The 12,676-nt window shown below is 56.4% G+C and overlaps 6 protein-coding genes across 6 annotated transcripts; 5 read left to right on the top strand and 1 right to left on the bottom strand.

Moving 5' to 3' along the window:
- Window positions 1-143: 143 nt before the first annotated feature.
- BKA78DRAFT_256609 (isochorismatase) lies at window positions 144-967 on the top strand (the record flags this gene model as incomplete). The annotated part of the gene is made up of 3 exons (XM_066885103.1): window positions 144-230; window positions 280-442; window positions 498-967. 3 exons carry the CDS (start codon window positions 144-146, stop codon window positions 965-967), a joined length of 720 nt encoding a protein of 239 aa, XP_066740541.1.
- A 1,810-nt stretch (window positions 968-2,777) lies between these two features.
- BKA78DRAFT_257117 (nucleotide-diphospho-sugar transferase) lies at window positions 2,778-4,011 on the top strand (the record flags this gene model as incomplete). The annotated part of the gene is made up of 2 exons (XM_066885157.1): window positions 2,778-3,879; window positions 3,971-4,011. The coding sequence occupies 2 exons, from the start codon at window positions 2,778-2,780 to the stop codon at window positions 4,009-4,011; spliced, it is 1,143 nt and encodes a 380-aa protein (XP_066740540.1).
- Window positions 4,012-5,379: 1,368 nt separating this feature from the next.
- Window positions 5,380-6,078, bottom strand: BKA78DRAFT_31664 (uncharacterized protein). Its single transcript, XM_066888633.1, has one exon. It carries the CDS (start codon window positions 5,871-5,873, stop codon window positions 5,415-5,417), a length of 459 nt encoding a protein of 152 aa, XP_066740539.1. The 5' UTR covers window positions 5,874-6,078; the 3' UTR covers window positions 5,380-5,414.
- BKA78DRAFT_31665 (uncharacterized protein) lies at window positions 6,079-6,953 on the top strand. Its single transcript, XM_066888634.1, has one exon. The coding sequence runs from the start codon at window positions 6,283-6,285 to the stop codon at window positions 6,856-6,858; it is 576 nt and encodes a 191-aa protein (XP_066740538.1). The 5' UTR covers window positions 6,079-6,282; the 3' UTR covers window positions 6,859-6,953.
- Window positions 6,954-8,048: 1,095 nt separating this feature from the next.
- BKA78DRAFT_298915 (uncharacterized protein) lies at window positions 8,049-9,278 on the top strand (the record flags this gene model as incomplete). Its single annotated transcript, XM_066886985.1, has 1 exon — window positions 8,049-9,278. One exon carries the CDS (start codon window positions 8,049-8,051, stop codon window positions 9,276-9,278), a length of 1,230 nt encoding a protein of 409 aa, XP_066740537.1.
- A 1,316-nt stretch (window positions 9,279-10,594) lies between these two features.
- BKA78DRAFT_256343 (uncharacterized protein) lies at window positions 10,595-12,222 on the top strand (the record flags this gene model as incomplete). The annotated part of the gene is made up of 2 exons (XM_066885077.1): window positions 10,595-10,658; window positions 10,706-12,222. The coding sequence occupies 2 exons, from the start codon at window positions 10,595-10,597 to the stop codon at window positions 12,220-12,222; spliced, it is 1,581 nt and encodes a 526-aa protein (XP_066740536.1).
- Between the last annotated feature and the right edge of the window lie 454 nt (window positions 12,223-12,676).

The following is a 12,676-nucleotide window of genomic DNA, read 5'->3' as shown; positions in this document are numbered from 1 at the left end:
ACGATGCCCATGGCGCTGTTCGATATCTAATGCAGAGCTGACTTCACTCACCGTGCCCAAAACTCTCCACACCTCGAGCTGCGTAAACCGTTGTCAGCATCTACCAAAGAAGCAGTTCAATTAACATGGGCGAACACTCCACGATGGCAGAGACCAAGAAGCAAATTGCGGCGGCGATCCCGTATGCTTGGCCACACGACGCGTCGCTATCGCGCGAGACGACCGCGTTGGTCATTATAGACATGCAGAACGGCAAGCATTGGCACGAATACCGACCAGTCGATATGTCAGACTGACATGGAACAAGACTTTTGCACAAAGGGCGGCTACATCGAGGCGCTAGGATACTCAGCCGAGCCTGCCAGAGCCATCATTCCGAACGTCAAGCGCCTCCTTGACGCATTTAGGAAGCTTGGGTGGCAGGTGTACCACACGCGGGAAGGTTGGGGAGTCATCGAGGTTGCGAAATGTGTGGCGGCCTGCTGATTTGGGCATAGGTCATCGTCCCGACCTCTCCACGCTTTGGTCCCGCACGGCATTCCGCGCTGGCAACAATCCGGGCGGCGCGTCCATTGGGCAACCGAGTCCGCTCGGAGGTCGGCTTCTTGTACGTGGCGGCAAATCGCACGACATTGTCGACGAGCTGTACCCGATAGACGGAGAGCCAGTGATTGACAAGCCGGGACAAGGTGCATTTGCGCACACAGACTTTGAGCTGCTGCTGCGGAACAGAGGGATCAAAAATCTGGTCATCACGGGAGTAACGAGTGATGTATGCGTCTCAACGACAATGAGAGAAGGTAGCGACAGAGGCTTCGACTGCGCCATAGTAAGAGACGCGACAGCTTCAGCAAAGGCGGAGTATCACGACTCTCACATCAAGAGTATGACGGAGGAGGGGGGCATCTTTGGCGTCAACCTATGCGTTGCGGACGTGCTGGAGGGTTTGTGTGTCGAGAGTGTCTGAATTTGGACCGCGGTTGGATCGCGGAGGGCTCAAAGTCCATGGAGGCTGAGAATAGTGCTCTGAGTCGAGATATGCTTTGGCGGGAAGACGGTGACCAGCCTACCGGAGATCAAATGCTCAAAAGACGATGGGCCTAATAACCTACTTCCCAATTTAGCGTTTATAGCCTTGCAGTTGCTGAAATGGTCGCATCCAGCTGGAGTTGATGGAAAGAATTCCCAACATGCCTTGCAGCGGCTAGCACAGGCGAGTGGTTGGGCCAATGATTGACTTGGGTGTGATACCATGCGCACGGGTCGACAGAAAGCTTCAGTACGATCGTCCTGGTCGAGCTCCAGGAATGGAAGGTAATCTGATAGACCCTAAAGTGCATGCGACTCCACGAGCCAAACGGAACGGCGGAAGAACCAACGTGATGTCTCAGCTGCTGTCACTCGAACGCTGAAACCCTTGGTTCTATAACAAGAGCAGCAAGAGCACCGGTCGAGACGAACACCGGTGACGACGGCTGGGCATTTGAGAACCTGACGCGGGAATTCCGTCGTTCTGGGGGCGGAGAGGTGATGACGCAAACCCTGCGAGAAGAGTGCGACGACTGGACAATTATAGCGGAGGGAGAGTTTGTAGTCGTAAGCTGTGGCGGGTGGCCAGATGGTGATTGGGGCGCAGCGGGAGGGGCGGCGGGCGATTCCAGGCCGGTCCGCGTCGCCGGCATCCTCCCGATGCCATGATGCCCAGCAAGGCCCTAGTGAACGTCATGGTGTAGGAATGCTGCGAGAGAAGAGAATCGCTGTGGGACGGGTGCCATTTGCCAACCATGGGTAGGGCGTAGGCTGGGAGGTCAAGCTCAGGCGGGCAACGGCTAACTCTAATCGTGGTGCTTGGAAGCCGACGTCACAGCTGTTTCGGGTTTCTTGTCATGTCGGATCAGATGCACATGGCTCAATGCTTAAAGATGCAGGAGAAGAGTGGAGCAGGAGTCGATTGCGACGATCTGATGACAGCTGAAGTGCAACGCGATCGATTGAGGTGAAGCTGAAGAGCGAGCCCGGTGATGATAGGTTTGCGGTGAGGATGATGCTGGAGCGAGTTAATAAATTTCTTTCGTAGTTCACTGACAGAAGAAGTCAAAATTGACGGGCGGCTGTCATGTCTCGCATTAGGGTGTACCCGCCGGGTGGTCAGTGACGGGGCGGGAGCTTGGGATGGTGATGCGAAGGACGTCGAGGGCGATTTGAGGTGGTTGCGCAGACGGCAAGGAAGCTGACGTGCGAGAGCCCGGGGCAGGCGAGGGTGGTGATATTGTGGTGGAGTGGTAATTGGAGATGGCATATCGCTGAAACGTAGGCCAGCGCACCCTGCCGAAGCGAGGGGAGAGAAAGAAGGAGGATATCTATCACCAACTCGCCCTTCTTGGCAGGAACGCTGTTCGGTACAACACCAACACTATTCACTAGCACATTCTCGCCGTCTGCACGCGTCCAGGCCACACGCGTCCCCAGCGCCCTCGATGCGCCCTCGCTCGCTCTACTGCTAGTACTGAGTCCAGCACCAGCACCGCCCGCTCGGCTTCGTAATTTGTCCGCCGCGCCCTGTCCTCTCCCCGGACGGTCCCCCTGACCACCACCTGCACCCAGCCGCGAATACCAACACCGTGCTCACCTGGCCACGTCGCTACGACCGCCTTCGTCCTCTTTCCTTTTTTTCTTATCACCTTCCCGCCCGCTCCTCATCTCTCTTCTCCGCCATCCTTCGCCTCTCACCGCTCCTTCGAAACCCCTCTCACCCCCGAGGGCCGCCGCTGCCCACCATGCTCTCCTTTCGAAGAGCCCTCATCGTCGCCGCCGCTGTGCTGACCCTCTTCTTCCTACTGCGCTCCACCCATTCCGAGCCCCAATCCCAGCTCGTCGTCCCGGCCGCCGATCCAGGCTCCCAAAAATCTCAAAAGGAAAACGCTGGCCAAAAGCCCAATGCCGCCCCGGCCAAGGCATCCTCTGGTGCAAAGGCAGACAAGTCGATAGAACGTCCGATCCCGAAGAAGCAGAGACCGCAGATCGCCCTCGAAGATCTACACACCAAGCCTTTACGCGACCAGCTCGAATACCAGTTCCCCTACGACCCTCAAGCCAAGTTTCCCGCCTACATCTGGCAGACATGGAAAGCAACGCCCGCATCTGGCGACTTCGACGAGATATTCCGCGAGCCCGAAGCTAGCTGGACAATACTACACCCGACATTCGTACACGAAGTCATTACAGACTCGGTAGCCGTCCATCTCATGCGCCACCTCTACTCTTCGGTCCCCGACGTCCTCGAAGCCTACAATGCCCTCCCAATGCCTGTCGTCAAGGCCGACTTTTTCAGATACCTCATCCTCCTGGCGAGGGGAGGCATATACACAGACATTGACACGTCCGCCCTGAAGCCGGCGACGGAGTGGGTTCCGGCCGAGGTGCCTCGCTCCTCGTACGGCCTGGTCATTGGTATTGAGGCGGACCCCGATCGCGAAGATTGGCACGAGTGGTATTCGCGACGGGTTCAATTCTGCCAGTGGACCATTCAGGCCAAGCCAGGCCACCCGGTCCTACGGGAGATTGTCGCAAACATCACCGAGGAAACTCTGAAGCGCAAAAAGGCCGGCAGAATCCTTAAGGACTACAAGGGCATCGTGGAATACACTGGTCCTGCCATTTGGACCGACACCGTCTTCAACTTCTTCAACGATGGCCGTTACTTTGACATGCATGCGAGCAACGGCAACATCACCTGGCGCAACTTTACAGGCATGACGGCCGCCAAAAAGGTCGGCGACGTAATTGTGCTTCCAATTACGAGCTTCAGCCCAGGGGTACGGCAGATGGGCGCAGGCGAGCCGGACGATCCCATGGCATTTGTCCACCACAATTTCGAAGGTTAGTTCCGCCACCATCAATAGCCTCTCGAAAAATTTCGTGTCGCCCTATCACACAACACGAACGCCGTTGGCTAACCTTATCAAACCAGGAACATGGAAACCGGAGAATGAGCGCCACATTGGGGAGTAAGGTTATGTGGATCGATCCGGCGTCTTCCTCAACGACCGACTACGAATTTCCTTGCGCGCCGCATATTTCCTCGAACCACAAAAAATTCTGGGATTGCATTCGCATCGCGAGGCATAGATCATTGCACACGTCCAACCACCAGGAGGACAGCTTGGGTACGCTCGACTATTGTCGTACCTTTTAATGGCTGCACAGGCACCACCTTCATCGAGTCCTGTCCTGCCTGACTCGATTTTTCTTCGTCCCACATTTGTGGGAAACCCAATTTTTTCCGGGGAGGTATCAATCTTACATGATGATGCCGATTCAGCCGGAGCCTTGGACGACTCCTCAGCTGCGAAATTGTTCATTGCATCCTCTTTACCAATTGCAGTGGGGTGGCCCACATCACTGCCGCTGCAACAACGGTACCACCCCGGCTTTTTGAGCTCGGTCACAAAACCATCCGAACAGCAGCAGCAAGAGCAGTAGTAGCGCGCGCCAGGTGCGAGTGCTCAAGCGCTGAGCCTCGCGGCCCACGCCGCCGCTCTGCCTGCTCGAAACTGGACAAATCCTGCCCTCGCATGGCAGCTAAAGCAGGTCCAGGTCCATGTCGTGGACCTGCCACCATTTGCCGGTGTTGGGGCGCCTTTTTTCTTTTCTTCTTTCTCACTTTCTTGAAAGGTGTGGGGAGTTTGAAGTTTTGCAAGCGCGTTGGCTTCGCGACTGTGGAAAGGGGGGAGAGGTAGGAGGGAGGACGGAAAGTAAAGAGTGAGGGCCACTTTAGCCCTCCTACTCCCCCTTTTTTTCGTCTTTGGTGTGTTTCTCATTCTCTGTATCTATCTATCCACACTACTGTACACGAGTGTCCAATTCAGGCGACGAAGGGTGGTGGGCTGATAGACGGGGGCGGCGGCGGCAGCACCCTCCAAGTGGAGGTCAAGTCGACGCAGAGAAAGCGATCGCTCATGCGGAAAAGGGCAGCTGAAAATGTTTCATACCATCCATCATCAAACGCCACTTTTTCGTCTCTCTCCCCCTCTAAGAAATGTGGACATGAATGTTTTCAATGATACAGATACACAAGCCATCAAACTCGACTGCTGACTAGAAAGTCGTCCTCGCGGGCGGGCTTTGCGGGAGCGTGGGTCTATGTACTTGAAAGCGTGCACGTATACAGGTATGTGCTACGTGCCACTACTTGCTGCGCACGGCCAATTGCCACTACTAGTCAGATGTGTACCAGAGAGAGCATGCAAGGTTTCCTTTTTCTTATGCCGACCGACTGCACGGCTTGGCTTGGCTTGGCTCGTGGACGTGCCTATCGTGTTGAGATTGATGATTGATAATTGATGATTGATGGTTGATGACTGCTAGCATTAATCTCATCACACAACTACCTATGTACTTATGCATTACCACATTCACTGAGACCTTCCTTTCAATTGCCCCTGCCCCTGCTCGTCCTCCCATTCCTGTTTGTCCACTAATTGGCTGGCTGGCTGACTTGTGCTGGAGAAAGGAGGAAGGAGGGTGGTGGCAAAACCCATCATTTCCGTAACCCATGCCAGGTTCATGCAGCAAGAAATCCTCTTGATTATATATACAAAGATGATTACAGCGGAGAAGTGAAGAAAGGAGAGAGGGAAAACAATCCACGACAGACCAGGCGTAATCGGGTCTGCTGGCTGGCTGGCTGGCAGGCTGGCTGGCTGGGCTCGTTTGAATGTATTACGGTGTGGCCGTAGAGAAGGTCCGCCGCGTATCGTGTCGTGAGGCTCGTTGGCGAACGTATGGGTGGATGCGGTGGATGCGGTATGATTTGATTTGATGCCGGGCGATGCAATTTGATAAGCGCGATGCGATGCGATGCCTTCCAACATAGAACGAGTGCTGAGGAGAGGAGTGGTCGAAAGCAGAAGACGGATGAAAGAAGGTGTGCCCGTTGACAGCTTGCCGTCGAGACTTGCTTGCTGAAGGTCCAGCTCAGCTGCGTGTTATGGCAGCGGCTGATGGGCATATCATGCCGCAGGAGACAGGAGAGATGGCGTGGAGAGTGTCGTTCGTTGGAGCGGTGGACGTCGAAGCTCCCCTTCTTCAGTTGACCGGCTCGTTTCCAGGGAGGCCCAAGTTGCTCTGAGGTAACCTCTACCCATCTGAATCCCACACTTCCATCTCAACTCCCAACCAAGCTCCTCGATCCTTTCTCGCTCACCTCCTCCCGGACGGCGTCTTGATAGCATCAACGACAACCCTGATGATCATGACCATCGTATCACCCAACGTGGGCCTATGCTCTTCGTATCCCCGCCTCTTCGCGGCCTTGGTCTTCCTCGCCCTCGCACCTCCTCCACTCTTCCTCCCCTCACTGCGCCGTACCGGCGCGCGTTTGCCCCGGTAGTACGCGTCGTCCTCCTCCTCGCGGTGCACGGCGGGCACCGCAGGCGCAACGTATGGCGTCATGCGGCGGTCTGCGACGTGGTGCGGCGTCGACGAGTGGCCGCCGCGGTAGATTTGGAGCTGTTGGTGCTGATGGGCCTGATTGATGGAGGCAGCAGTGGTGGATGGCGCGCTTGGAGCGCTGTTGTATGCCGCAGTGGACGGAGGAGGCGTTTGCGCAAAGGCCGAAGGGCGGTACTCTGGATGAGTTGGTGCTGGGGCAGCACGAACGGGACCAGTTCCGTATTCGTAGGAGCTGGACATGGTGGCCGGTGCGTCTGGATGGAGATGCTATGTCGTAATGATGGACGAATGTTCAAGTCTTTCTATTGCGTATGCTGCTCGACTGGTCTTGGCAATGATGTAGGCGTCTGTGGAAAGATGTCCGAGGACTGTCCGTCTGTGGTCCGGGGGACATGGAGTTTATAAGAGCTGGCTCTGCAGACGCTTCTGATGCACACTCCTCTTTTCGGGCTGCAAGACTGCTGACTGAATGTGATGGACGAGGTCCTAGTGGTAGACTCATGCAGTGACTGGCAGGGGAGTGAAGGACAAGTGTAGCAGGAAAAGGTAAAAGACGATGAAGAGAGTTTTGGATGGGACGGCAAGACGGGTGTGTCAAGAGAGAACCGGGGTAAAGTCCGACAGCGACAGGACAGGCCGCTCTTTTTGAATGATGGATGGAGCATTTCGTATATGGATCCTGTACAGGTCAGCAGTCGTAGTCATCTCAAAGTCGGCCATGTCTGTATGCTGCATGTCAATTGGGCAGGTAGCAGCATGCAATAGGCAAATAGCGCCAGACTGCAAGACTAAAACAGAGCACGTGGTTCGCCAGACAGCGGCAACGGTGCAAGGGTGCAAAAGACTTCCTGGCACCCATGACGTTTCGTATCTGAGAATGCTGACAAAGTCGAGTGTGTGGTGGTGGCAACCATGGTGGAGTGCGCAGCCTGACTGAGAGCTAGCGCGCAGGGCTGACTGCGAGGCTTGGATCGTCGGCACGGCATGCCGACAGAGTTTGGAGAGGCTCTCGGTGTGCTCGGTGTGTACCGATGTTGTCTTGACCGTTTGACGGATGGTGTTGACCTGATCGACGTTGAGAGGGCGGAAATGCTGTTGCCTTAGATGCCTCGGCGCTGAGCCTCGCCCACGCGACCGATGTCGTCCGGATGGGGAAACCCAAGCGATCAAAAGTAGACGCCTTCGTCCACTCCGCCCGCTCTGCGCCCCCATATCACCACCTGCCAAGCAAAATAAGCCACAGGTTTTCGTCATTGTCGCCCTCGCGCAACCATTACAAAGTCTCGTCTCTCTACTTATTTCCTTGCCGCTGTGCCCTCGTTCACTCCGCAACTTCTCACCAACCATCAAAGGATTCCCCGGCAAGCTCTGGCCATGTCATACTACGGACAACCTCCTCCAGGCGGCTACGCGCCACCATATCAACAGAACTGTGAGTTGCTGCGCAATTGCCTAGCACTTGGCGCTAGCTGACCGTCGCCATAAAAGACTCTCCGCAACCTGGATACAGTCAGCCCCCACCACAGCACCTCCATCATCAACCCTCATATCCTCAACAACAACAACAACAACAAGGCTACAATCAACCGCCCCCAATGCAGAACCAGTACCCTCCACAAGGCTATCCGCCCCAGGGCTACGGTGCCCCTCCGCCGGGTCATTGGGGACCTCCTCCCCCGCAAGGTTACCCGCCGCCCCAGCAAGGCTACGGCGCTCCCCCGCCAGGCCAGTATGGCTCTCCTCCGCCTGGCCAATACCCTCCTCCACAGCAAGGCTACGGCGCACCGCCGCCGGGCCAGTATGGAGCTCCCCCGCCACAGCAATACGGTGCTCCGTACGGCGCGCCCGTTGCGCCAACACCGCCGTCGCTCGGCTATGCCCCTCAACTGCCATTCGTGGACACGGCCATGCATGCCGAAGCTCTGCGCAAAGCGATGAAGGGGTTCGGCACAAATGAGAGAGAAGTCATCCGTGTCCTGTCCAAGCTGGACCCGGTCCAGATGCATTCCCTCCGCCAAACATACAACCAGCGCTTCATGAGAGACCTCTTGAAAGACCTCGAAAAGGAAACGAGCGGTGACTTCCGCAATGCGCTTTTGGCATGCGCGCGTGGGCCGCTCCAGCATGACTGCTACGTGTTGCATAACGCCATCAAGGGAGCGGGAACCAAGGAATCGGATCTCAACGACGTGCTTTGCAACAGGAGCAACGCGGACGTGCACGCCATCAAGAACGAGTACCGAAGAATGTTTGGGCGCGACCTTGACAACGATCTGAAAGGAGATCTTTCTGCCGGCACCGAGACACTGTTCCTCATGCTCACGGGCGGCCGCAGACAAGAAGATTCGGCGCCTGTTATTCCCCAGCAGATTGAGCAAGCAACGACGGACCTCCAGGGAGCATTCGGCAGCGGCGTGGTCGGGCTCAACAAGAACGGAATCCGGGCTTGCGAGGTGCTCACGTCGCAAAACGATGCCCAGCTGCGGGCCATAGACCAGACGTTCCAGCAGCGGTACCGCAAGTCTTTGCTCAAGGAAATCGACTCGCGATTCAGCGGACACATGAAAGACGCGCTGCACCTGCTGGTGGCCAGAGCGCTTGACCGGCCCAAGTCTGACGCAGAAATGCTAGAGGACGCCATGGCTGGTGCCGGAACTCACGACCGACATTTGATCGACAGAGTTGTGCGAGCCCACTGGAATAGGAGTTACATGGCGGCAGTAAAGCAAGCGTACCAGGCTAGGTACAACAAGGATTTGATACGCAGAATTCAAGGCGAGACGAGAGGCGACTACGAGAGGATGCTAGTGGCCATGGTGGAGTAATGTGTAATATGGACCCCTGCGAGTGGCGGGACGGGAGGATACGACGATCCTGTTTTTTTGATTTGATGTTGGCAGACGGAAGGATTTTGGGCCCATTGGCGTTGGTTGTTTTGGTGGTTCAAGGTTGGACTTGTATACCCCCTGCATTTGGTTAGGTCGCGAAACATGATTTCGAAAGGCATTGGTGCGCGCTAAGCCAGTGAAGATGTTTGAAACCGAGACTGATGAAACTGGCGCGTGTGAGAGACGATTGGGGGGCAGGACAGCAATGCGCTGGTGTTGTTGACCGTGAAAAGGGTCAATAAACGACGGCAGACGAGATGATGGACTTGGATGGTCAGTGCGGCGGATCTGCGAGTTTGATCTACCGGCACTTTGACCACGACTGCTCTGCGTCGTCTGCGCCTGAAGAAAGCAGGTTTTCCACCGTCTTCCCGATCTCTCTGGCTGCCCGCTCTCTGCAACTGTGTCTGCCCCCCGTCTATCGAAGCCCCTCCGTCGTCCTCCGACTGGCACAATACCTACCTACTTTGACAGACAGCCCGACGGCGGATTGGCCCAGACTGGCGGAAACGGCCGGTGACGTAGTAGCGCCCGAGCCCCGTGGCCAGGCCCTCCCAACCTCCAGTCTCTGTCCGGGGTGGCTGCCATTGACTCCCGGCCGTCAGCCCTCTTCCTCGCTCTTTTCATAAACACCCAACTTTTACGAGTCTTCTCCACCGAACATCTCCATCCGCATGGAGTCCTCGAGCCAATCTCAGGGCTCGCCGCCCGCTGCTTTACCGGGCCGCCGCCATTCCTCTGCAACTCCTGAAATTGTACAAGCATCGGCGGCAAGCGACCGATCCCCGTCGCGCCAGAGCAATCCCTCTCCATCTCCTCGCCGAATCCCAGCACGACCCGACCTGCTACGTCCTCAAACCATTCGCCTTCGTCGCCTGCCATCTGCCTCGATCCCACGACTCGAGACTATTCAGAGCCCCGTCGACGGACAACAAGCGCAGGACGAAGAGCAATGGCAATCCAACCGCCGCCGCAGCAGCTCCGAGCCGCAGCGTCCGTCCTTCAACCCGGCAGACTTGCCGCAAACCACACGGGCCCCGATGAATAATATGGCCACTGTTCCCGAGTCCACTGTTCCCGAGTTGCCCCCGAACCCTGATGGTCAAGAAAATTATGAACCCGTCGAAGAGCAGCGCCCGGCCACGGCCAACGCGCCTCCTCGTCCGCCAGGCCCTGGCCGGTTTAGAAGAATGAGCACTGCCGCTCTTGGTCCTTTTGCTCGCAATCGCGGCGGCGGCGGCGCTCCTGGCCAAATGTCTCAACTCCCACCGGAGCTCGAATACGATCCACGGATAGTGGACCTCCTCGATGTCATTGGTTGGTTGCTCAAAGCTCTTGGTCGCGTGCGTGCTGACGATTGCCAGATCCCGAGGTGTCTACTCTTACGTCGCTAACCAATGTCCAAAATTCCCTCTTTGTTCCGGACCTTGGAAGGTTACTCAACCGAAGTTCTGTATACCAACTATCGCGACATCCGACGCGCAGTGGTGAAGCAGGCCAAGGGGAGGAAAAGGTCGGCCTGGCCTCGATACCCCAAGAACCTCCTATATCAAGGCAAACAACTGCTGCAACTGCGGAACCACTCCAGACGGCTGAACGGCCGCAATTGGATCGTACCTTTAGCATCACATCGGCGCTGAGCGAAAATCGCCATGCTGTTCTTCCTCATGGCCTCTCCCTCGAAGGGTGGTCCGAAGACGAAAAACGCGAGCTCGACGACCATGTCCGACACATGCTGCATTCGCGCAGGTCCAGGATAAAACGATCTTTGAAAGGATTCGGAAAGTACGTCAGCACGCCGCTTGGATTTCTCGTCACGCTATACGCCACCCTCATCACCCTATTTGGATTGGCATGGGTGCTCTTTCTCATCGGCTGGGTCTACGTGGGAAACAAGCAGCTTTATGTCATCAACGTCATTGACAATGTGCTGGTCGCGCTCTTCGCCATTGTTGGAGACGGCTTGGCACCGTTCCGGGTTGTCGACACGTACCACATGATCTTCATCGCCCATTATCACCATCTCACCTGGAAGCTGCGCAAAAAGAAGCACTTGCCAAAACTTGAAAACAAGAACGATCTCCCCGAGCAGACCGTAAATGAAACAGACGTCGAGGCCGGACGTCTCGAAAAAGAGGAGCTGAGTGTCCTCACGGAAAAGCAGCAAAAGAAGCTCGAGCATCACGAAGCCAAGTTTTGCAAATCTCACACGTTTTACAAGCCCCACGAAACAGAGACGCACTACGCATTTCCAGTTCGCCTCCTCATTGCGGTCGTAGTCCTGCTAGACTTTCATTCAATTTTCCAAATAGCCCTCGGCGCCTGTACATGGGGCATCGACTACAGGACACGCCCCCAGGCTCTCACAGCAACCATCCTGTCCTGCTCCATCACCGTCAACATCTCCGCCGGTATCGTCATCAGCATCGGCGACCGCAAGTCGCGCAAAAAGGACGTCATCGAGCGCATGTTCCGCCAAGAACTCACCGAAGAGGCCATCAAAAAGATGGAAAAGAAGCAGGAGAAGCAGGAAGAGCGCATGCGCGCGATTGAAGAAGATCCCGAGGGCGAACACGACGCCCGCAAGGGTCGCATGTCATTGGACGTGTTCCGCAAGAGTCTGGATGTCACGCGCAGTCGCAAGAGCATGGACAAGCGTCGCTCGCGCCGGCCTGGCAGCTCGAGCAGTGGCAGTGGGAGTGGCGAGGGCAGCTTCAGTCTCAAGAGTCCAGTGCGCGAGACGCCTGAAGACACGACGCAGGAGAGTGACAAGGACAAGAAGAAGGGGCTTTTGGCCGAGACGAGCGAGCAGCCGCACGCTTCGAGTAGCCGTAGCTCCATGCCGCAGACTGGCATTGCGGGCTCGTCTTCATCGGGATGAGATGACAGGCCGTTGAGGCGTGGGATCGCCAGACTGCCCGATCCTCGTTATGCTACGAAAGCGATGGACGACGTCAAGCTAGATCTTTAAGCAGACGACCGCTTCAACCCCTCCTCGTTGCGCACTCGACCGACCCTTCGCCAAACCCGCCGCCATGTCTTTCGCCTGTCAAACTCCACGCATCGCTCTGCCAACAGCTGGAGCTCTCCCACCGCGACGAGCCTCTCGTCCATCACCACAATCCCCCTCTGTTTCCCCTCCCCTCCGCTCCCTCCCCTTTTCTTCTTTTCATGTCTTTCCATAATTCACACTTATCTACACTTTGTAATCACAATTGCACAACAGAGGGCGGACGAGAGGGGTAGACAAGGGGAAAATTTCACACCAGCGACATGTCGCTTTTCCGGCACGGACATGTGGCTCAAGAGAGCTGTGGCGCGCTTTCCTTATCCAT

This window comes from Phyllosticta capitalensis (assembly GCF_038381095.1).
Source record: "Phyllosticta capitalensis strain CBS 128856 chromosome Unknown BKA78scaffold_10, whole genome shotgun sequence".
Classification (NCBI taxonomy): Eukaryota; Fungi; Ascomycota; class Dothideomycetes; order Botryosphaeriales; family Phyllostictaceae; genus Phyllosticta; species Phyllosticta capitalensis.
This window is presented reverse-complemented; position numbering and strand designations above follow the sequence as displayed.